The 23,915-nt window shown below is 44.0% G+C and overlaps 1 protein-coding gene across 1 annotated transcript in view; it reads left to right on the top strand.

Annotated features, from left to right (window-relative positions):
* Positions 1 to 23,915, top strand: part of LOC144771759 (acetylserotonin O-methyltransferase-like) — an 897,827-nt gene that overhangs the window by 203,512 nt on the left and 670,400 nt on the right. Inside the window, exon 3 of the mRNA XM_078656055.1 lies at positions 4,118 to 4,247. Coding sequence (XP_078512181.1) covers positions 4,118 to 4,247 — 130 coding nt within the window. The remainder of the gene's footprint in view (positions 1 to 4,117; positions 4,248 to 23,915) is intronic.

The raw sequence follows: 23,915 nt of genomic DNA, 5'->3' as shown, positions 1-23,915 counted from the left end.
GGGAGGCAGTCCAAAGTTCCGTTAAAAGGGCAAAGGAAAGGATCGGTGGTTTGAACTATCAGTCAAAAAGGGGAGGGGGTGCAATAATTTTTCCTACCGGGTCACACTGTGCTTTCACCGGAAGTGAGGTCTGCAGGATGCTAGTAATTCAAAGTGAGGCTGGCGCCAGCATGGGAGCGCCGACGTCCCGCGGATACAGTTTCGTCACTCCACGGGCGATCATGGCAGTCATTCCCCATCGGGGGTCGGAGACTCCCGCGGCTCCTCTAGAATCTTCAAGGTCGTGGAGGACTACGGTGGTGGAGTCAACCAGTGACCGGGCCATTTCTTTATGCTGGGCCCGCTCTTGCCAGGTCGACCGCCATTTTGAGAGTTCGGCAGCTACCGGCGATCGCGGGGTCACATGAGCGGACGGGCTCCACCCTGCCGGGCGAGACGTTGCAGCATGGCCACAGTGGAAGAACCGTTTTCCGGGCGCCTGGAGCGCTGAGGGTGCAGCTGGGAAGTCTCCACCTGGGGAGGCGGGAGAGGCCTGTTCGCACCGTCTCTCCCTCCCAGTGCACCCCACGGCGTCTCGCTTGAGATTTGTTATGGCCGGACCAGGCGATGAGGACGAGGGGGGGGTCGGAGGCATGTGCAAGACATCCCCCCCCAGTGTTGTCGCAGCCATTATAAAAGAAAGAAGTGTCCCGTCCGTCTTCGGGCCGGGCTTCCGGTGGATGTCGGCCGGACGCCCCTGGCTCTGGCCCCATGAACGGGTTTCTTGGTTTATCGGCTGCAGCCGGATCCCGTCGGCCTCGGCCCCCCGACCGTTGGTGGTCGGACCGGAAGAGCATGTGGCGGGACTACCTGCAACTCTGTATTTAACACTGGGTGTAACAGAGGTTATATTAAAGTGTGAGGAGATGCATTGTATTGTCACATGAATGATATCATCAGTGATGTGGTCATTGATGTCAAATGAGATGTCATCAGTGATGTCATCAGTGATGTCATTTGAGATGTCATCAGTGATGTCATCAGTGATGTCACTGACCATGTCATGAATGATGTAATATGTGACATCATCAGCAGTGGATTGCGGGTGCGCGATATATAGTTAGTGCAACTAACTATATATGGAATTTCAATGGTTTTGTGTGAGTAAAATAAGGTTTTCTAAATGCTAATTCCTAACTATATATGGTCTATAACCTATGGTTTTTTCAGTGAATATATATATATATATATATATATATAAATATATATAAATATATATCATACTTATTTAAATATTGAACAAAACCACATTCACTGGATGACATCATCAGAGATATCATTTGAGATGTCATCAGTGAAGTCATCAGTGATGTCACTGACCATGTCATGCATGATGTAATATGTGACATCATCAACAGTGGATTGCGAGCGCCCGAGTTATAGTTTTGTATGAGTAAAATGTCCAGCTAACTATACCACCCCTCATACCTATGGGGTTTTCAGTGAATTTCTAAGGTTTTTTTAAATGCTAATTCCTAACTATAACATGTCTGAAACCTATGGTTTTTTCAGTGAATATATATATATATATGTGTGTGTGTGTGTATGTGCGTGGGCGCGCATGTGTGTGCGTGTGTGAGTGTGTGTGTAAAAAGAATAACCCTTCAGGCTAGCACACATACACATGCACTCCCAACACACACTCAGGCTTTGAAACACAAACACTTACTTGGGGCAGGCCAATGACTTTTGACTCCCCTATACATCAACAGCATGCTAGAGGCAGACCCATGTGCTTCCACCCAATTTGAAGCTGGAATATGATTGAAGGAACCAAGTTAAATCTATTTTCCCATTCCACCTTCTGATAGGCTTCTGTGATTGATACACCTTGAAGCTCCACTATCTGACAAGCTGCACTCCGTGAAGCTAGCTTAGCACGTCAGTTATGTGTTGTGTATGTGAGAGGCAGGGCTGTAACAGCCCCTGACTTACACTGAGAACATTTGTTTTCATATAAAAACGGTACATGCAAAGCAGTAGTGGCACAAGGAAGCAGTGGGTCGACACCCTGGTGTCCCCTAGGGACAGTCACTATTGCTCTTCTTTTCTGGTCTCCGATGCTGCACTCAGCATTCTCCTCTACGCTTCATCTCCTGGCTGCATCAAGATATACCGCAGAACTCTATCTGTTAGAGAGGCAGGGAGGTCAGCATCTCCTTTGTTGATTGTCAAACAAATAGGACATTCTGAGAAGAAGGAGCACAGTTGTGTTCCTATCACTTCTTCAAGTAACTTAGCTCAGTCTCCTCCTTCTCATGATTTCTTAAAGTTTTAGATCTACAAAGAGATCAACAGTAAGCTAGTACAAAAGAGTTAAAACATAATACTTTAAAATTAGGAACATTTATAGCAATGATTTTTGTAAATTAATACTTTTTTAAAAAACTTTTTCAAAATGTTAGCATTTGGGGGCATATCATTTCATTGACTGGGCTGTATAACAACTGTGGGGCAGCTCTAGCTGATTCTATGCCATATTTCATAAAAAGAGGTTTTAAATTGCAGCATGGGAGCATTTTAAAACAGGAGTATGTTGAAGAAACATCTTGAAAGTCAGCACGTCACCCACAGAGAAGGGCAGCTAAGGACAGAGATCAAGCTGGACTGTTATAGATTACAACACATGAGCTAAAGCCAGCTGGCAATCTCACATTTCTCTGGAATGCAGGACAGACACTCCCACCACGGGAGGGAGTGCTTGGTGGACTCAACAAGATTGACACAGTTCAACGGAAATAGAAGTTAAAACCCAGACAGTATTTAATCTACACGTGCTATAGCAGGAGAAAATAGGCATTTTCTCATGCATTGTCCATGCACCCCAAAACATCACATAACACACTTACTGAATCTATCTGAAAAGGAAAAAGACTTCATATGACAAATGGCATCATCTGTCTGAGTACATTTATGTTTAAGTACATCTGTTTGTGTCAAAGCTGAAAAGTGGTCCTGTGCAGTTTGGTTCATTGGTGACTTATTGTGTAATAACATCAGGAACAAAATGTGATGTTTGAAAAACCATGGATCATCCTTAACCAGCGTGAATTACTCAGGGAATATTTTAATTCCCTCATTTTTAGGTTGCCCACTGCACATTGTTTAGATAAATGCAACTTAGTCTTGTTATAAGGGCATTTCAGCCGCATTTGGCATAGTGATTTCTTTCTTTCTTTCATTCTTTCTTTCTTTCTTTCTTTCTTTCTTTCCTTCTTTCTTTCTTTCTTTCTTTCTTTCTTTCTTTCTCACCCAATCTTTGTTTTATTGTAAAGTTCTTAAACTCTTGCTGTGGTTGTCACCTATATTTACAAAAAAAGCTAATTTTGTCTATACAAGCACACAAGGGAAACATTTTACTCCAATGAACACGTTAGTAAAAAAAAAATTATTACATATTAACTACTAACACAAAGGAAAAACTAACGACCTTGTATTTAGATTGCATATTGGGACCTGTGGCAAGGGCCGGACTGGCCGTAGCGGGCACCGGGTGTTTCCCTGGTGGGCTGGAATGGTGGGGGTTGGTTTTGGACCGTTGGGGGCTGGTTTTGTTACTGGGAGCCGGTTTTGCAGCAACACTGCAAAATCGGCCCCCTGTAACAAAAGCGCAGCAGCAGTGTTTCCCACCAGCGTCCTCCCTCCCACCCCCTTGGAGGGCGATCAGACATAATTGCCAGGGCTGGTTTGCAGTCCTAGCCCGGCCCCGCCTGTGGCACAGTGGCTTAAAGCTCTACGTCGGGGCCCTTTGTCGAGAAAAGCAAAACATATAACAACGTAAATGCTTAAATCAATCTTAGCCAAAAGGAATTCATCTGAGGACATTTCATGTTAGCGTCTTTGACACTGTAATTGGTGGCTGTGTAAGAGGGTAAGAGTTCCGTAAAGGAATTTTTGTCCAGTGTGCTGAGTGAATGCTGTAATTCAAACAGGACTCAGAGGCTCTGAGCTTGTGGGTGGCTGAGGTGTTAATTACTCTTGCTACTCAACTACATACGTTGACATCTGTTTCTTATTGTTATTTGTCATGAGATATCAATAAATGGGATTCATTACTTTTTTCTCATTATCATTGCAGCATTTTACAAGAACACTGATCTTTCTGCTATCTACCTCACAAAGTCCAGCCCAAAGTCCTTGCTTCCCATGATGATCTACTATTCACATACGGTATACAAATATTCCAACAACTTGACGGAAGCAGTGAGGTAGGAGAAACATTTCTTTTCCGTTATTTGTCAATTTTTCATTTGTTGTAACCTATATTCTGCGAAATACCGTCCCTTTAAAGAAACAACTATTGACCGTTTTTTTCTTAGATTCAAAATCAATTTCAATGAGGAAAATCTTTGTCAGGGAATACACGGCTGCCATGTTTCAGGCGCTTATGTGTGACATTTTCATGCTTTCCTCATGACAAAGAATACTATGCCTGACATAATGAGTAGGGGTGGGTGGTACATTCTGCTCTACAGGCTGAGTTTGCGGAGTTCTAGCCACTCTGCGTTACGCTTGTAATGTGGAATTCTGGCCAAACTCAGCCAACCACCGAGTGGCCTCGTTTTTCCTCATGCACAGCTTGCCAACAGTAAGTTGGTAAGAGCGAGAAACCTTTTTTGGGTGCTAAGAGGACACCCAGTGAGATGTTCTCAACCCCGATGGACAGGACCGTTTGCAATGAGAAATCTGCTGCTTGAGTAGAATATCTACTCAGATGCAGCAAAGAAGCAGCACCCACTGGCGTACCACGTAAAGCTGTTCCTGCTGATTTTGCAGTGCAGAAAAAGCTCCCAGACTAAAAATCAGCACCAGCAACACAACATGCCGATTTCTGCCTGCTTGCGGAACTCCATGGAATCTCACAGAATTTTCATGTAACTCCACGGATTTCCACGGAGGGAAACTTCATGAATTGCGTCCATCCCTAATTATTAGTGACACTGTATCAAAACTTTGTCACTGACCCACTCTTAGTAATAAAAAACAGGTAAGAATCACTTTTGTTTTACACATTGTTCAATTCACAACTTTCATGACTGTATCCCTTATATATGTATAGGAAAAATATTGTTTTTCTTTATCTTTTAGTATGTATGCACACTCTGTAAACACTGACCACTGCATTATGTACAAATATCAAATTTATTGCACTTGATGTACATGAAGTGAAAAATATTGTAAACAATGTTACATTACATTAAGTTAAAAAATCACTTTTTAAAATCCGATACAACCTATTATATTTCACACTTCATCACAAATCCATCTCAAAATAGTTTTCTTCTAATAATGGTAATGGATGACAATAACCCTATAGTCATATAAAAACAGTTATAACAAATTCATATAAAAATAGAAATCTTTGTTACAGGTTGTCTACGCAAGCGTTTCAATGGTTATTTATAATGATTCACTCCACCTTCTTCAGGACAAATAATTTATTTAAAAGGCATACGTTTAGCTTGAAAAAAGGGTCTTCCTTTCTGTACCCTTTATCTCTTTAGTTATATCCTCACTTGAGTATGGTAATGGTTATTAGTTCTCTTCAATATATGGTGATGACATTTATATAGTGCTACCTCCAAATACTCATTGACCCTCCTAGTAGTTTAAGACGGAACATTACTAATGTTCAATTTTCTGTCTGTAGATTAACTGTCAGACCTCATGTTCTCAATGCTGGGGTATGGTTTGTAAATCATCATAATTGCTTCTCTATTTATGATTTACAGGAGGCCACACTCCACTTGCTTCCTCATTTTGTTGGCTCACTTTATTGAGGGAATCTTTGTCAGTCTATTCCCTCTCAATAACTTTCTTTCATTTTTTGACCTTAGTGTCCCGTCTTTGTAATCAGGTTTCTAGGATTAGTAATGTCATCCAGTCATAGCAGAAGTGTTCCCAGAGGCATAAATATGGTCTTTAGGAAATTGATTGTCTTAGTAGCTCGAATCCCAAACAGCACTCACTGACTAAATTGTGACCTCTGACCACATCAAGAGCACCCTGCTAGCAATAATTCCCTAATGGTCCCTGCCAACATCACTTATCTAATATAAATTCGATCATTGTCCCTTTCTTGACAGATACCCCACAATCTGAGTGCTTTAGTGTCAGTAATAACTCGCCATTGCCCAATTTTGGGAGCAAAAAACAGCAATATAATCAGTGCTGATGTACATACATATGTAGTATGTGCTGCACTCGGAAAACACATAATTTCATAATGAATACATAGCAAAAGGTTCTTTTGTCACTACTGTGTCCCCATAGGCTATGCATTGGTTCGAATGAGTCCCTGTGGCAATCATCCACTGCATTATAGTAGTAGAATTCCTGCATCTATGAGGGAAGCTAGCCAGAGTAAAAGTGACAGAGTATACAAAAGAAACACGGTTCACACCTGACAAGAGCAAATTTGAAGTTTTTAGGAAAGGAAGACTTTATTGAGAGTACTTCGGATCACAAGGGATGAACAATTTGCTTTGTTCATTTACATTTATTTAACAAAAGGAATTGTGTGGATACAATAAAGGAAAGCTAAACATGTTCACACACAATTGCCAATTCTATTCTTTTCAGTTCATAGATGTTGTTGCGAGCCAGTGGGAAACGAACTCAAGGTTGTTGATCTTATTAATGAGGTTTTTAAGATTTCTTTATCCCTTTTATTGTATGTTGCCTCAGTCATCAATACATCTGAACATAATTGCAAAGAACATTTTAGCAACGTTTATGATATTTGGCATCATATGCCAGCTCTGGAGTTGTATCATGATGTCCTCCACAGCTCCAGCGCAGGGCAGATCGCTGTTTTCAGCCTGTTTGTATGCACCAATGTAAAGTCAATTCAATACAATCTGATATTCCTCCAAGTTAGAGGGAGACTGCGTAGACCTAAGTGCCAGACAGCCAACTTTGAAACTGAGTGAACACTAGGTTTGGGTCCCTGCACTGGCTCACAACCCTGTGATTCACGCACATCAGTGAATCTTTCCCCAAAACATTGATCTTAAATTGCAGAGAATGCCCTGGGCCAAGTCCACAATATGAATTGCAGTCTTCAATGTCCCTCCGATAGGGCTTGGGTCCCATAGGTGCACACATATGATACTGTAGTGCATGGTCAAGATCAACTGCATTACTTCGCTTCGGTTTGTCGATTGAATTCACAGCAACATAACAAATTTCAGACTACTCTAATTGGGTACATGGACTTTGAGGAGTGCCATCAGGCCCCCCCTTCTCCAATGTATCCACCTTGTGGCAGGGCTTGGTCACAAGGGTATATATAAAGGGGTCCTGCGTTCGCTAGTGACCGGAGGCCGAACAGTAGTACAATGTGTCTGTGGTCCCTCATGCGAGCATGCCAGGACCCGACACTCACATCCAGTACAGCCCGCCACACTGGCGATAAAGAGCAAACAAACCCTCGCCCCTGTTTACAGCCGTCTTCCCTCCCTCTGCTGTGGAACTCGATGTCCGGGGCTGCTGCAGCCGAATATATGACGTTACAACGAATTCCGTTGCAACGCATGCCTTTACCACGCATGCGTTACAACGGAATTCGTTTACCACGCATTACATTTACCACAATTACTAGCGTGGTGACGTCATACGTCGTTAAGAGAAAGCGGAAGTTTATTTTCCGTTTTCTCTTAAACGACGCTGATACCCGACGTGACTTCAGGTGAGTTTCTTTTTTGGGGGGGAGACCCCCCCAAGCCCCCCTTTTTTTTCTTTTTACCTTTACCACATATACCTTTATTACAAACCTCGTAGTAAAGGTATGCGTGGTAAAGGCTTTCGTGTTAACCACGCATGCGTTGTACTGCATGCGTGGTTAACGATTTCGTTGTAAAGGCTTCGTTGTAATGGCCGTTTCCCGCTGCAGCCCTCTCAGCCACCTTACCTCCTCCTTCTGACGCGGCATTCCTCCCAACTCGGAAAGTCAAGTGCCAGCCACCTCTTGTTTTCAGTGCACCAGTGCTTGATGGTGAGTGGGACAGCCTCGTCTGTGAGCTCAGTCCACCCCATCTCCGCAGGCCAGCTCCATTCATAGTCTGCATCACGTGCGCGCTGCCTTGGGGGCCGGGCCTCAGCTTGAAGTGGCTCTTACTGTTTCAGGTCTCTAGACGTGCCCACTGTCCCTGCATGTCGCGGGCTGACCAAACTCGCCTCATTGACAACCCCGAGTGCAGGGACCTCAGCTGAAGACCACCCTGCTGCTGAAGACAAGCACCCTTTATGCTGCCTCACTGCCCACATGTCATTTGCTGGTGTGTTGCCCTGAAGGAGAGGTCTCAAGGCTGCTGTCCAATCACAGGTACATTAGAAATACATCATGAGGATACAAATTTAGAGAGAGAGGTACAAGTATTCATATAAAAACAACATGTTTCTCTTTTTGTCATTTTCACAGATTACACCGTGGTTTTATGCCCTGATGAAAATCCCCAGAGCAAACAGGGGATTGGAAACGCGTCAGCCCTTCCTTTTAGCACCCATGAGGGAAACTCATTGTGTTTGAACTCTGTAGAGGGTGGTGCATATACAGATATATTCCCACAGAGACTCATATGATGTTTTTCCCCAAAGGTAGCTGGTCTTTAAGAAGCCAAATTTAAGGCATAGTGAACCAGCTTGAGGAAAATGTTGTATACTGGTGTAATTGCTTTCAATTATGATTGTATATGTTTGACGTTTTGTTTTTGATATTGTTTCAATTCTAACGATCACGATTTTGTTTTTGTAAAATTGCACTGTTTTAAGAGCTGCGTACCTTTTTGTATGGCATATCTAAAAAGTGTACACGTGTTATAGAAATGTCAGTGAATAACGCTAAATTGTCTAGCAGGAGACAGTGACGAATTGCACTGCCCCCGAGTCTGCTGAAATAAATAGCAGCTTTAGAAATCAACGGCCTGGTTATCCTTTCCTTTTGTAACTTTACCACGTCCTACCAGGCCCTCTAGTTAGACATAACCCCCCCATTTAATAACTAATTTAGAGCGGGTACATACTTGCGAGGGTGGAGCGAAAAGTAAGCTCTAATCCAAGTCTTTTGATTTACACTTTTAGGCTGACAGAAAGTCTAGCCTAATACTAAGTATGGCAGAGAAGGATACACTCTCATTCACAGAGTCACACATTAAAAATGTAATTTCCACCCCCTCTCCCTTTCCTCTATATCCTTAAGCACAACAACTAAACACCACAATGAGTCCGAAAAACTCATTCGCTTGAACAAAAAACACATCAGAACCGAACTACACAGGCACTTTTTGCTGTAACACCTGAAAGCAGGTACAATCCCTTGGGGCCTTCAAATTAAAAACGTACCAGGGATTTTCACTGAAGATCCAGACTATAAGAAAGGATTTAGCTTTATAAGTACTAAATGTAGTCGCGATCTCATGGTCCACACCATCGAAACAGCGCAAAGAATTTGCGAAAAAGAAATTGAAGAACTTGAAAATCTGACCCAAACGATCAAAAACAATCATAGTGTATCAGAAGGAAAAGCATTGCTGGAAAAGATCAATAAAGAGATACGGACATTTAAAGACAATATGATTACTTTCAAGACCACCAACTTTGAAAAAGACACTAAATCTTTCAACATCGAGACAGCATATCCCTACCTTAAGGACGACTATTATACACAAGCAGACTCACGGAGGGCTCTCACTCAGTATCAAGGGAGATCAAAGAACTGATTCACGACATTTTCAGAATCTTCCTCCTCAGATTCATCCAGATATATTAATCCAAGAGAAGGACGCTCAAAAAGGCAGAATAGTTTTTAAGTGCAGAGCGACCCAAGAAACAGAGTACATTTCAAACAACCGCAGCCACAATGGGAAATGAGGACTCGCAAAAACTTTTACAAGAGCTTAAACCAACAACAATAGTAAATCTATCATCCAAGCAATTGTCCAGCATTGAGGAGTCAGTTTTGGAACTAGGTATTAAATTTGTTCCAACCGCAAGTACAGATATGCTAATTTGAAGATTGAAGCCTTTGAATTTTTCAGAAGAATTCGCCTAAAAGCGTTCTTCCATGGGAAAGAAACTTGTGGCAGCATTGAACCATCTGGCTTATGCAAAAAATCGAACCTCAACTAACCGGCCCACACCATCCCTAAACAAATATTGGCCTTTGAACAAGCAGTTCTGTCCTGTATTACCCAAATGGAAAATAAGAAACCATTTATGAAAGGAAATGTGTCACAAAACAACAAATTGAAGCCATCAGAGACCTCCACAAAGATGACTCTGTAATCATAAAGCCCGCCGATAAGGGCGGTGCCCTGGTTTTATGGCCTAAAGAAATATACATAAAAGAGGCAGAAAGCAAAATACTGAACACAGAATGGTATCGACATTTGAAAGAAGATCCAAAAAGAGAGATTGAGGAGAGATTAATATCAAACTTAAATAGGGATTGAAACAAGAGATTCTTGGCCCAAAATAATTTTTAGTTTCTGAATAAATCACATCCAAAGATTCCAGGTATTTATTTCCTCCCCAAAATTCATAAAAATTTGAATCATCCTCCTGGAAGACTGATCGTATCAGGCTGTGAGTCAGTACTGGAGCCCATTGCAAAATACGTAGATGTGTTCCTAAAAGCATGTATAGAGCACATGCCCTCTTTTATAAGAGACACCACCGACTTCATCAACAAGATTGAAGGACAACCATTTGACGGCTGCAATCAATGGCTAGTCTCTTTCGATGTAACATCTCTATACACTCAGATCCACCAGAACGAAGCTCTTAAAACCATTGACCACTTTTTGGACACACGTGAAAAGCCTCACAGAGTCCCTACGGAGTTCATATTAGATCTAGCCAGAATAGCGCTTAAGAAAAACTACTTTAAGTTCAAAGATTCCTTCTATATGCAATGCAACGGCACCGCAATGGGATGTCCCTTCACTCCGGAAATGGCCGTATTGTTCATGGCGTTATTCGAAGACAAGTTCATCATCAACCACAATCCATTTGTTGAGAACATCTCACAATGGTATAGATATATATATGATGTCTGGTGCCTGTGGAGTGGAACAGAAGAACATCTGCTACAGTTTTTTTTAATGCTTAACCATGAGACATCAAGACATCAAGTTCACCATCTCAAAAAGTAGGTCCTCATTAACATTTTTAATGTGGAAGTCATTGTGCAAGATCAGGGACTAATGACAACACTAAATCGAAAAGCCACAGACAGAAACACCGTACTCCATTACAAAAGTTTCCACCCTAGGAGTCTAAAAGACAATTTGCCCTATGGGCAACTGTTACGAATCCACAGGAATTGTGTGCAAAAAGAGGATTTCATGATCAATGCAGAAGTTTTTTGCAATCAAGTTAAAGACAGGGGGTACCCCAGAAAAATGCTGAAGCATGCAATCAAGAGAGCATGGTACACCCCTCGAGATACCCTACTATCAAAAAAAGAAAAAAGACCTATAGAAAAACCTGTGTGTGTCTCTACCTTTGGCCCACATACAAACAGATTTTGCCAGATGATCTTAAAAAATTGGCACTTATTGAATCAGCTGGATTACCCATGGAAACACAGCTATTTGTGATGAAGAAAAATGAGCGCATCGGTCAAAGAATTATCAGAGCGGAGGGGCGTGGCTTGGACGGCAGTGGGAATGGCCGCCTAACCTGGAGCTCCGCACGACAGGAGAGCGACACCGATCCCTTCCCCATCGATACCAACACGCGCTGCAACCGCTGCCCGCAGACTTTGCTGCCTAATGTCATGGGGCACCCTCCGGAGTCCTGATCGGGGGTGGCCGACTCATATTTGAGGACGTAAACAGTCTTTTGGCTCTCCTCCACGCGCCGACATCGATGTGGGCCAAAATGGCGCCTCGGAGTCTGAAAGGTGCCGCCTGACAGAGAGTAGTGCCGTTGCGCGCTACTTTAACGATTCCAGACCGAAGCACACGAGGGAACATGGGCCGCTCCACAGCCACACGGATCTCCTTTAGCAAGGTGAGGATTATCACCTATCTGCCCGCATCGTCGTTCTGACCAGCGCGTCCTGCCTGACCCTAAGATGGCGGCTCCTCAGTAACACGAGCGCCTTCAACGAGCACCTAGGGCGCAGACAAGCGTGGCGAAAGAAGGAGATGTGATCAACCTCCTCTCCCTGTCACTGTAGGAGGCGATCTATCCAGCGCTTGGCCATATATATCGACTGGGTCATTCCCCCACTGCCTATCTCCAATTGAGGTGTCTCCTATACAGCCAAACACAGGGATAGTAGAGAGAGCACCTCATTGGCCCTGTTTGCCCTGTTTACCCTATCAAACCGGCAGAACCAAGTCAGGAGGCAGAATCCTCACCCCACATAGACCCAGGAACGGCAATTTACCTCACCGAAGCCAGCATGCGAAATATGTTCTCGAGTGTTGCTACTGCTATTATTGCCACGTGGAGTGTGCTCCATAAGCTCTTCCTTTTTTGTTAAGGTCACTAACCAACTCAAATCCAGCACTAACGAAGACAACAATCTTCCCACGTTACGGTGCTTCTGGTGGCTGACACGTACCACTTTTGGAGTCGTGTGGCTTTAGGCTCCTGCCCACCGAACCCTACCAACGCTCTGGCCACTGACCTATGCTCTATCGTACTCGGCATCTGGTCCCTCTTGAATCAAGCTCCTGATACACAAGGTCAACTGGGTTAATAGTGCCAAACACAATGGCGAACAGAGAAGACAGGAACAATCCTAAAAAGGTGAAACCAGAACCTCTGATCTCCGACTCACCCATCAAAAGCAAGGCAGACATGGCGGCTACGATGGAGATGATATTGAGGAAATTATCAGACCTGACGGATATCTCCAAGTCAACCAAAGCTAACACAGACTCAATGCAACTCGAATTGACCGCGATTAGAGCCGACATGAGCGCTTTAAACTCAGGACTGGGAGCCGCAGAACAACGGATTAGCGATGTGGAAGATCTGTCGCAACTATCATCATCCAGAATCCAGCGCCTGGAAAGTACCACCGACGCCCTCAGACGCCATAACGCGGAGTTGGAGGACCGCAACAGAAGGGGCAACGTTAGAATTTTCGGAATACCGGAAAACGCTGAGAAAGATGCTGATTCTTGCGTGGCTTTTCTAGAATCATGGATCCCCATGATTACCAAAACTGAGTTCCAACATGGCCTCGAACTGGACAGGTCTCATAGGATCCCTACCTTCATGAGTAAGCATGCTAAAGGGCCCAGACCAATGATCTGCAAACCGCTCAGATTTCAGCATGCTGAACTGATTTTCCAATATGAAAGGAAGAATCACTCCATTACCTGGGAAGGCCACAAGATCATCTTCACGCAGGACTTCTCCAAAGACACGGTGGATGTACGCAAGGGCTTCCTGGACCTCCGTCCCAAACTCAGATCCAAGAACATCCCCTTCTCATTCGCTGGACCAGCCAAGTTCAGAATTATGATAAATGGCCGTCCAAAATTCTTCACAGACCCGAGAGACCTGGCACATCATCTCGAGGAATGCCCGACTCAAGAAATGGACCAATCATCCGGACTTTCCAACAAAAGAAAGACCACTTCTCCGAGTCAACAAGATGCAGCCAGCTAATTTGATCCATTGCCTTTTGTCACTGCTCCAGTGGTCCTACAGCGGCTACCTCGATAGAACCTTCCTCCGTAGAACTACACTCGGCTCTTGGCACGCGTCCCTAAACACTTCATGCCAAGCTCATCGATTCCTCAGTACCGTGAGTTTTGTATAAGTGTCCTCTGTGGCCCTCGCAGTGACTTCCTTAATGTATGAATGCGTACGATTCTGATTAAGTTGTCTCACACAGCTTGTTACAATTAGTACAATGTGTACAACAATGCAAATTGCTCATTTCCAGGTAGCGCTTCCACTACTTAACTACTGATGGGGTGTAGCTCATCCAAACTGGTACACCATGGGCGTATTACTAGATAGACTATTGATCTTGAACAATTCTCAGTTGAAAATTTCTCTGCCTACTTACTTTAGACCAGGCCAAGCCTTCTTATGACCTGTTTATTCGTAATTTTGCTAAGAATGTACTCTGTGTCATTTTATTGTTGGTTATGCTAACCGGATGAGTTCATTTTGGGATTGTTAATATGTACCCATTACTGTTATTGTTACTCCTGTTGTGCGTAGCGTGGTACTGTCGTCGTACTCCCTACGTACGTATTTGGGGGGGAGGGAGGGGGGAGAGGGAGGGGTCAACTGGAAGAAGGGGAAAAGAGAGAGTATATAGAAGCGGGCGCTTGTCAGAGTTTCAGTAGGTTCCTCCTCATTCTGTTTAGCATCCTGTTCTTTATGATGATGTTTACTTTTCACAGAGATACCATGCACGACTCACCACACCAAGACCAATATATCCTTTGTTATTCCCACACCCCTTGCTGTAGGCTTGCATCTCAACTCTCCTACTTTTACGTCTTATTAATACAGATTGCATCGAAACTTATCCGATTTAGTCAGAGAAGGGTGCTCGAATCTGTCACCACAGCGATAAATTATATCACGATGGCTAACTCCAACTCAATCAAGGACGATCTTAACGTAATATCACTAAATGTCAAAGGACTTAACCATCCGGTGAAAAGGCGGAAAGTGTTCGACTATCTGGCAAAAACAAAAGGGGACATCGTCCTTCTGCAGGAAACCAAGCTATCTGAAGATGACTTGCGATTCCTGAACATCCATTGGTCGTCCCATGTCCTGTCCTCTCCTGCGCCTCAAAAGAAGGGTGGAGTAATAACACTGCTGTCTAAAAAAGCCAATCTGACACTGCTATCACACACTCACGACACGGAAGGCAGGTTACTAGTGACTCATCTACGCAGGGAGGATGATCCCATTCACGTAGTGAACATATATGGCCCGAACTCCGATGATCCCACATTCTGGGACTTTGTCTCTCGATCCATCGAACATATCCCTCAAGATGAACTACTTATAGTGGGGGGCGATTTCAACCTGCCCCTTGACCCATTACTAGACAGACAATCCAATTGTTCATTCCAACCATCACGGTCACATGAGGCCCTTTTACGCCTCTGTGAGCGCTACGGCCTCAAATATTCTTGGCGTCTCCAGAACCCCGATGGGAGAGACTACACCTTTTACTCTGCTCCACATAACTCTTACTCACGAATTGATTTTATCTTGTTATCCACCTCATTCGCACACCTGATTGAAGAAACTGGTATTGCCCCTAAACTGGTGTCCGACCATGCTTGTATTCACACCAAACTTGCAGGCTCCCGCTCGATTCGCCCACCCAGAAGATGGCGTTTTAATGATGAAATTCTAACCAACCCAGAAGACAAACTCAGGATAGCGGACGCCATTGAGGAGTACTTACTCCTAAACAATACCGCTAATACCAAGCCTAACACTCTATGGGATGCTCTTAAGGCCACAATACGTGGAGTCATTATAAATATTAGAGCTAAAACCAATAAAAAACTAAACAAGGACCTGGAACAATTGGAAATAGATATCAAAACCCTGGAAGACCAGCACAAGTCCAACCCCCAAGATCTCAAACCCCTCGACCTCCTTACTAAAAAGAAATATGAATATAATGCCATAACTAGTAAAAGAGCGGGCGTCTGGATTAATTGCTTCAAAGCCCTAAAGCTATGCGAAGGAAATAAAGCAGGTAAATTGCTAGCTTCATATCTTAAACATAAACAAAAGCTGTCGACCATTTCATCAATAAAAGACGACGCGAACATTACCCACACCAATCAGGCTAAAATCCTAGATACATTTAAATCCTTCTACGAAGAGCTCTACAAAAACGAAAAGCCGCTGGACATAGCAGCTTGTACCGACTATCTTGAATCTCTCGAGCTTCCTAAACTATCAGAAGCTGACAAACTAAGACTAGGTTCCACCATCAGTAAAACAGAGATCACAGAGACCATCAAATCTCTAAAAAATAACAAAGCCCCCGGCCCAGATGGCTTTACTGCATCCTTCTATAAAGCCTTTGAAACCCAACTTACCCCTACACTCCACACTGCTCTCAACTCTATGGCATCCAGTGGATGTATCTCATCTTCAATGAGTGAGGCTAACATAATCGTGATACCTAAAGAAGGGAAAGACCCTCTCCACACCAAGAACTACCGCCCCATCTCGTTGATAAATCTTGATTGCAAGATTTATGCCAAGATCCTGGCAAACCGCCTAAACGCTATACTTCCAACATTAAGAAGCCCATCGCAAGTTGGCTTCCTGAAACACAGGATGTTGAATGACAATACCAGACTTCTGTGTCATATACTAGAGAAAGCTAACAACTGCCAATCTCCGATGGTCGCGATCACCCTGGACGCTGAAAAGGACTTCGATAAGGTATCATGGTCTTTTCTTCAACAATGTATGCGTTAATTCAACCTCGGACAATCCTTCATCACAATGGTGATGGCCCTTTATTCCTCCCCTTAGGCCCGCATAGCAATCAATGGCACCCTCTCCAACCCATTTCGTCTCTACCAAGGCACCAGACAGGGCTGCCCACTTTCACCGGCGCTCTTCCTTTTGGCCCTTGAACCACTTCTAACTGACATCAAAAGGAATGAGGACATTCAGGGAGTCTCCTTTGGAGATACTCAGATAAAATTAGCAGCATATGCTGACGATATACTGATCGCGACAGAAAACCCGGCCAAATCAATCGAGGGTCTCATGACATCAATCAGCAAATATTCGAACTTGTCGGTATACAAACTAAACAGAGACAAATCCGAGGTTAAACCATTAAACATCTTCACCACCAAAGACGTTCTTGGTAACTCGGGTCTAGCTTGGCAAACAGGTGCAATAAAATATTTAGGTATAGAGTTCATCGATAAATTATTGAGCACCATTAAACACAACGAAACGCTGACTCTGACAAAAGTTAAAAGAATCCTTGATGGTTGGTCCCCACGATTTATTACCTGGTGGGGAAGGGTTGAATCTATAAAAATGATGATATCGCCACTAATCAACTACCTGAGCACTATGCTACCCCTCTCCTTCTCCAAAGAATTCCTCTCCAAACTTGATAAAATGAACCACTGAATAATCCTACTTGGATTGAGAAGGGTATACACTTCCCACACCAGCTACTTGATGGGTCCTCGCCACGCACTTTCAGCGAGCTACAAAATAAATTCCAACCTCAGAGCATAGATTTCTATTACTTCTTACACCTCAAAGTGGCTCTCTCCAAAGCAGACCTAACCGATATCACCCCCTCCCTCCCTGGCTATCTTCACGCAATTAATAGACTGGGTCACCAGGTGTCCAGGATATACAAACTGATCCGCCCACAGAGCACCAAACTGACAACATCCACACAGTCCTTCTGGGATTCATACTCTTCCACACCAACCACGGAAGCAGACTGGGCCAGAGTATGGGAGTCTACCACACGAAACAAAATCAGCCCTACACTATCCCAAACTAAATTCTGGCTTCTTCATAAAGCTTTCTGGACCCCTAAGAGACTCTTCTTGCACAACATCAAAGAAGATGACTCCTGCTGGAACTGTATGGCGGAGGGTGGGGACCTTGAACATCTAATATTCAAATGCCCGTGTGTCTCGGTCTACTGGGATAGAATATTCGAATTCATTGCCAAAGTGCTAAATGTTTCGCTCCCGAGAGAATTTGCAACCTTAGTCCTGGGCTTCACCAAGGCTGACACCCTCGATGAAAATGACAAAACCCTACTTGACTTGCTCTTGACAGCGGCGGTTAAAATCATACTGAATAACTGGAAAGACACCGGCAAAGTCTCTTTCCCCCACTGGCTCAACTGGGTCTCGAACCTCAGAGGAGCCGACAATATAGCGCTTGCCGCTACACCCTGGTGTCCCCCCTATAGGAAAATATGGACCTCGTTAGATGCTCATTTCGACTTATTCAAACCACCATGATTGTCTGTTGCATACATACACCCTGCCCGTTGGAACGCCTTCAACAACCACCGGCTTAATTGTGGTTCTACGCTATGTCTTTGTGTGCACTGCCTATTTAAACAATCTACTGACCTCACTAAATTTGTGTTATCTTGCACCCCTATGGACGTGTAACTTGTAAAGGTACTGATGCAATGCCTGTTTCTTTTTCCTTATGGTGATGTTGTTGTTGTTTTTTGCTTTGATTTCTTTTAATTTACCCCTCCTCTGTTCCTGGTATAACTGATTATGTTGCTACTGGAACCATGTCTGATAATATGCACATTATTGTAATGCTCAACAATCTCTCTCAATAAAAAAGTTTTGTGAAATAAAAAAAATAAAAAAGAATTATCAGAGCGGATCTACCCCCGACAGACAAAAACGGATGTGGGAGCCCTATGGAACATGCAACCCATTGAGGGTCACCACAAATGTGGCAATTGCTCAGCTTGTGATTCCACCATTGAAGGACAGGAGATTACACACGACTCTATCATACGGACATATCAAGAGTTCACGAATTGCAAAACAAAAAACCATTCAGTGACCCTGTCAAAAACTATACAACGGGAAAACAAACCAACAGATTAATCAAAGAATAGTGCAACATCTGTCTCAAATTAAAAAACAAATTCTGACAGCTCCAATGGTGTCATATTTTGTAGAATGCAATCACTCCGAGAAAGATTTTACATATACTGTGCTATCCAGAATCAAGCAACCACCAAGAGGAGGCAATGTGGAAACCCTCCTGCTGGAAAGGGAAGCATACTGAATCTTGAAATGTAACTTCATCGAACACTGCCTTAATGAGATGTCAGAATTAAATCAAGTGATAAACCAATAATGACTCATGAGTAGGAATCATAAAAACACACAGATTGGCTCGGTCATATATTGGTAACTGCAAATAAAAGCATGAAATAAGGAAATACTTCAACTCGCATAAATCCCTGAAAAGACCACATAGTGAAGGCCTGGGGACGGGTTTCAAATACCACACAGAAGCAGAGTCAGCACAAGCGTAACCGACGTGGGGAGCTCCCGTGTATGTCAGTTACAGAAGGAAAGAAAATGTGAGCTTACTCATTGAAGGTTGGTCTATTAACAGTCCGGTTGGCAAACTAATTTCAAAGCCAGGTGTATTTTCGTTATAGTGTACCGAAAGAAAAGGAAAATTAAGACCCCAGTGAGGCAGAAATCATTAGCCCGAAGTAAGTGAACGGTCACGCTAAGAAAAATATGTTAAATTCGTGTCTTCCTCGCTTTAAACTTTCCCGGTGACATGATGTTTTTATTTTCAGAAATGCGCTAAGATATCCTTAAAATCAACGCAGGAGTCCCCTGCTCCAGGAAATGAAAGCAAGGCTAGTGTTATACAAAAAGTAAGCCTATGCTGCATTTTTCAAGCGGTTCTTTAAAGATTAGGACAAACATGAAAATATCTAAAACAAATGCACGCTTTTCTTACAGAGCATACAGCACCCACGTTATCAGAAAATAACAATCAGAACATAAGCGCACTTGTACCAGACACTCAAAATATAAAAGTGGGACATTCTCCAAAAAAGAAGTAAGATAAAGCGATGAACGAGGCATGTAGGGGCATATTATCAAGGGATTTCTCTCTGCTTTTTTGGCTTTAAAAGCCAAGAAAGCGGAGATAAAATGATCTCGCTATTAACTAGCTGTCGCTAACACCAGTTAGCGACAGCTAGTAGGAGATAGCGACCATCTTGGGCCCCGCTTTGCATATCAGAGAAATGTATCACTAATGACATGCAAAGTGGGCGTGCCAAGATGTTAGCGACTGGAAACAGTCGCTAACATCGCTATCTCCTATTACCAACTTTTGGAGATATTCGCGCTAAGCGCGAATATCTCCAAAAGTTAACACCTGCCCTGAGCAGTTCTTAGCCATGTTATCCAATGGGAGGTGGATAACATGGTTAAGAGCATTTGCTCGGTAATGCATGAATATTGCTGACTTTTCAGCGATATTTATGCATTTCGGACGATTTTTATCGCTTAGGAGATAAACCTTGATAATATCAAGGCTCCTAAGCGATAAAAATCATCGCTACACGGCGATAACTTTATTGCCGCTAAGCCAACCTAGCGATAGTTATCGCTAGTTGTTGGTAATATGCCCCGTAATGTTTTAAAGTCATTACCGCAGATACTTATTGATTGAATCTTACCACTTAGGTCACAACGCCAGAAAAACCTAGCCCATGTCAAGCAGCCCACAGATTTCAACTATACCGACACACAGGTATATTAGAAATACATCATGAGGATACAAATTTAGAGAGAGAGGAACAAGTATTCATATAAAAACAACACTTTTCTCTTTTTTTTATTTTCACAGATTACACCATTTGATAACTCATGCAGGAAGGAGGCAACAGTTTCACTCCGGCAGTGCAAACCTCCAACGCAGTCCAGGGTTCTTTTTAGGATAGACGTTGTCCTCATGCTTCCACAGTGCCATGCTCTCACAGCGTTGGAGTGTCTCTATCACCATGAGACCACAACCGTGACACTGGCTGTCCCTTAAGCCGTACCTCTCAGAAGTGTCGTTGCTCCAAACCTCCACATCAATGGTAGAACCACCCCCTCTGCAAGCCCAGGTACCACCCTTGCCCTACTCTCACGCCTCTATCACCCCTCTGCCTCCCTTCAGCCAGCTTGCCAACCCTGCAATGGCTGCACATCGGTGGAGACTGTGGCTTGGATGGCTAAACCACTACTTCTGTGGCATGAGGGAAAATGACTACACCATAAAATGCTAGCTGCTGATGCACTTTGGGGGAGATTAACTCTAAGAACTCTTTGAGACTCTCCTGAACACAGGGAAAGATGACGACTATGACGTTGCTATAGCCACGCTCAACAGGCACTTCAACCCGCAGATGAACGCCGACTATGACCTTTTCAAACTGTGCCAAGCCAAACAGACAAACCCTGAGTCAGTAGATATGTTCTACGCCAGGCTACGGAAGCTTGCATTCACATGCGTGGCCATCGATCAACGCGAGGATATTCGCACTTAGATAACCCAAGGGTGTAGGTCAGTCACACTCTGACGCCTCATAGTCCGCCAGCCAAGAATATCCTTGGATGAAATTCGAATCCTTGAATGTTCACATGAACTCTCCAACAGCTGGGCAGAAGAGATGGGAGTGGCCTGTATTCGGAGCACCATCTCCAATCTCGGTCCTGAGGGTGACTGGCATCAAGGAAGAGAGAGTAGATGTGGTCCAGCAACACCCGGCCCGCCTCAGGAATGGGGTGTATCAGGAAAACAATACGACATTATATACTCCTCAACCCTTAGAGCCTAGAGGAGAAACATGTCTTAGGTTCCCCATGGGGCAGGCCCACTAGAGGCATCATAGGGGTATACTCTGGGGTCCTTGGCATTTTGGTCAGACATCTTTTCCAGATTTGTAAGGCTGAATTTTGCAATATCGAGCAATATGGGACCGGAAATGTTGGACCCAACAGCTTTGCCAGCAGTAAGCTAGGGTAAGCGCTGGGTACCATTAACCCCTTCGACGCTCATGACGAGCTGGGCTCGTCATGAGGTAGCCTCCCAGCACGCTCATGACGAGCCCAGCTCGTCATGAATAATGGGTTTTTAAAAAACTCAGCGCAGCAGGGGAAAATGCTCCGCAACGATGCGGTTAAATAGGTGCACTCCTGATTCATTCCTTTCAGCCATTGCAACAGTGATTGCATTTGGGTAACTAACATAAAGGTCGAAATTCGGTACCTCCAGCCCTCCTTTAGTCATAGGGCCTTGTAATGTCTTCAATGACACTCTCTGTTGCCCATCTCCCCACACCAGATGCCGTAGTAGGCAGTTCAATGGGTGGAACCACCCAGGGGAAATCAGGACTGGGAGATTGATGAAGAAATAAAGAAGTCGGGCAGCATAACCATTTTAGATATGGAAATCCTAGCCATCATAGGCAGTTGCAGGGTGCTCCAAAAAAGAACACAGATCCATGGGACCAAATTGCTCTATTCAGATTTCCCTCCCTCAGATCCTCCGTAGAGTGGAAGATATGAATGCTCAGAAATTTGAATGGTTGAGGGGTCCAAATAATTTCAGCTCTCAGGGCTGCAAGCCTAGGTATAGGACCCACCACTGGGAATAAATGCGTCTTTGCTTTATTAACCCGGAGGTCCGATATGTGTTTAAACCTCTCCAGGAGCTGCATTTTTGAGACCACCCTCTTCACCGCTTTCCCCAGGTAAATCAGCAGGTCATCGACATCAAGAGAAATAATATGAACTCGCTCATCCTTCCTGAGGCCAATCCCTTCACTACCCTAATGGACCCTCTCAGCCAGCTGTTCAATTGCTAGGGCAAACAGGAGGGGGGGGAGAGAAGGCATCCTTGCCAAGTTCTACCGGATATCATATATTGATTAGATATCGTTTTGTCCATCCTGACTCTCGCCGTGGGTGATGCATAGAGGATCTGTACGCACGTCATCCAGCCACTCCCAAGGCCCATACGCAGCATTGTTTTGAGCAAGTATTCCCAGCAGACCATGTCAAAGGCCTTTTCCAAGTCAATTGAGAGTACTGCTGTCTGCTGCATGAGGGGCACTTTTGAGTGATAAAGGACAGAATAGAGTCTGCACAGATTGTAAGAGATACTATGGGTGGGAATAATGCCATTCTGGTCTGGGTAGATAAGAGATTTCATGGGAGAGAGCAGCCTGCTCGCCATTACCTTACTAAGAATTGTTTAATCGGAATTAAGCATAGAGAGGGGCCTAAAATCTACCACCCGGGCACCTAGCTCCTTACTTTGAGGTAGGGAAATCACAAGCACACTCTGGGTAGTTTCGGGAAGCTTGCCAAGTCTGAGAGAGTCCACTTATAAAGTCACTAGTTATAGCGCTAGGCTGACCGCATATTTCTTGTAAAAGTCAGCAGAGAGGCCATCAGGTCCATGTGTTTTACCAGGCGCCATAGTTACAATGGCTGCACAGACTTCCTGCAAAGTCACCTGGCCCCCCAATTCTCCCTGTGTCTGTCTGTCTACTGTTTGAAGTGGCAGGGGGTCCAGGAAGTCTTAGATAAATGTCTGAGGGACCCCTATAGGGGCAGAATACAGTCTCATAATATTCTTGGAATAAAGTGATAATTTCATCAAAATTATAAACTAGGTCACCCGTTTCTGCCTGCAGTTGTGTGATCGGTGGACCACTGGACTCAGGTTTGATCAGCCATGCCAGGAAATAACCAGCCCAACCCTTCCCTCCTCTTTCTGTATTCTGTCCAGATGTTTCTTATATGTGAGGCATCTCAATCTTGTTAGCACTTTATTGTAGCTCGCATGCATTTCCTGCAATCTTACAAAGGAATTTGGGTCAATACCCTGAACATTATCCAGTTAACATAGCTTACCCTCTAGGTCTAGTATTTCTCACCACAGCTTTCATAACCACACATCTCCCCACACAACAAGACAGAGACCTCCTAGATCTCCTTCTGACCGCAGCAGTCAAGTTGGTCCTGGCCAACTGGAAAGATACCGCTAAAACATCATATAGGTGCTGGTTTAACAGGGTGACATACCTCAGAGGAGCAGATAGCACTGCCCTGCAAAACTCACCCTGGAAAACACCATCTAGGGGGATATGGAAATCACTCGACATCTTCCTCGAAGCATATGATCCACCCTGAATCCACCAGGGCTCCCTTCGGTGGAGCAACTCACACAAACGTTGACACCAACCCAGCCTAGGCTCAGAGCGAAACATCACTTCTTGCACACTATCTCTCTCTTCTTCTATTTTCTTCCTACACTATTCGATCCCTAATTTACCCTTGACGGACAATACAGAG

This window comes from Lissotriton helveticus, chromosome 8 (assembly GCF_964261635.1).
Source record: "Lissotriton helveticus chromosome 8, aLisHel1.1, whole genome shotgun sequence".
Lineage (NCBI taxonomy): Eukaryota > Metazoa > Chordata > Amphibia > Caudata > Salamandridae > Lissotriton > Lissotriton helveticus.
This window is presented reverse-complemented; position numbering and strand designations above follow the sequence as displayed.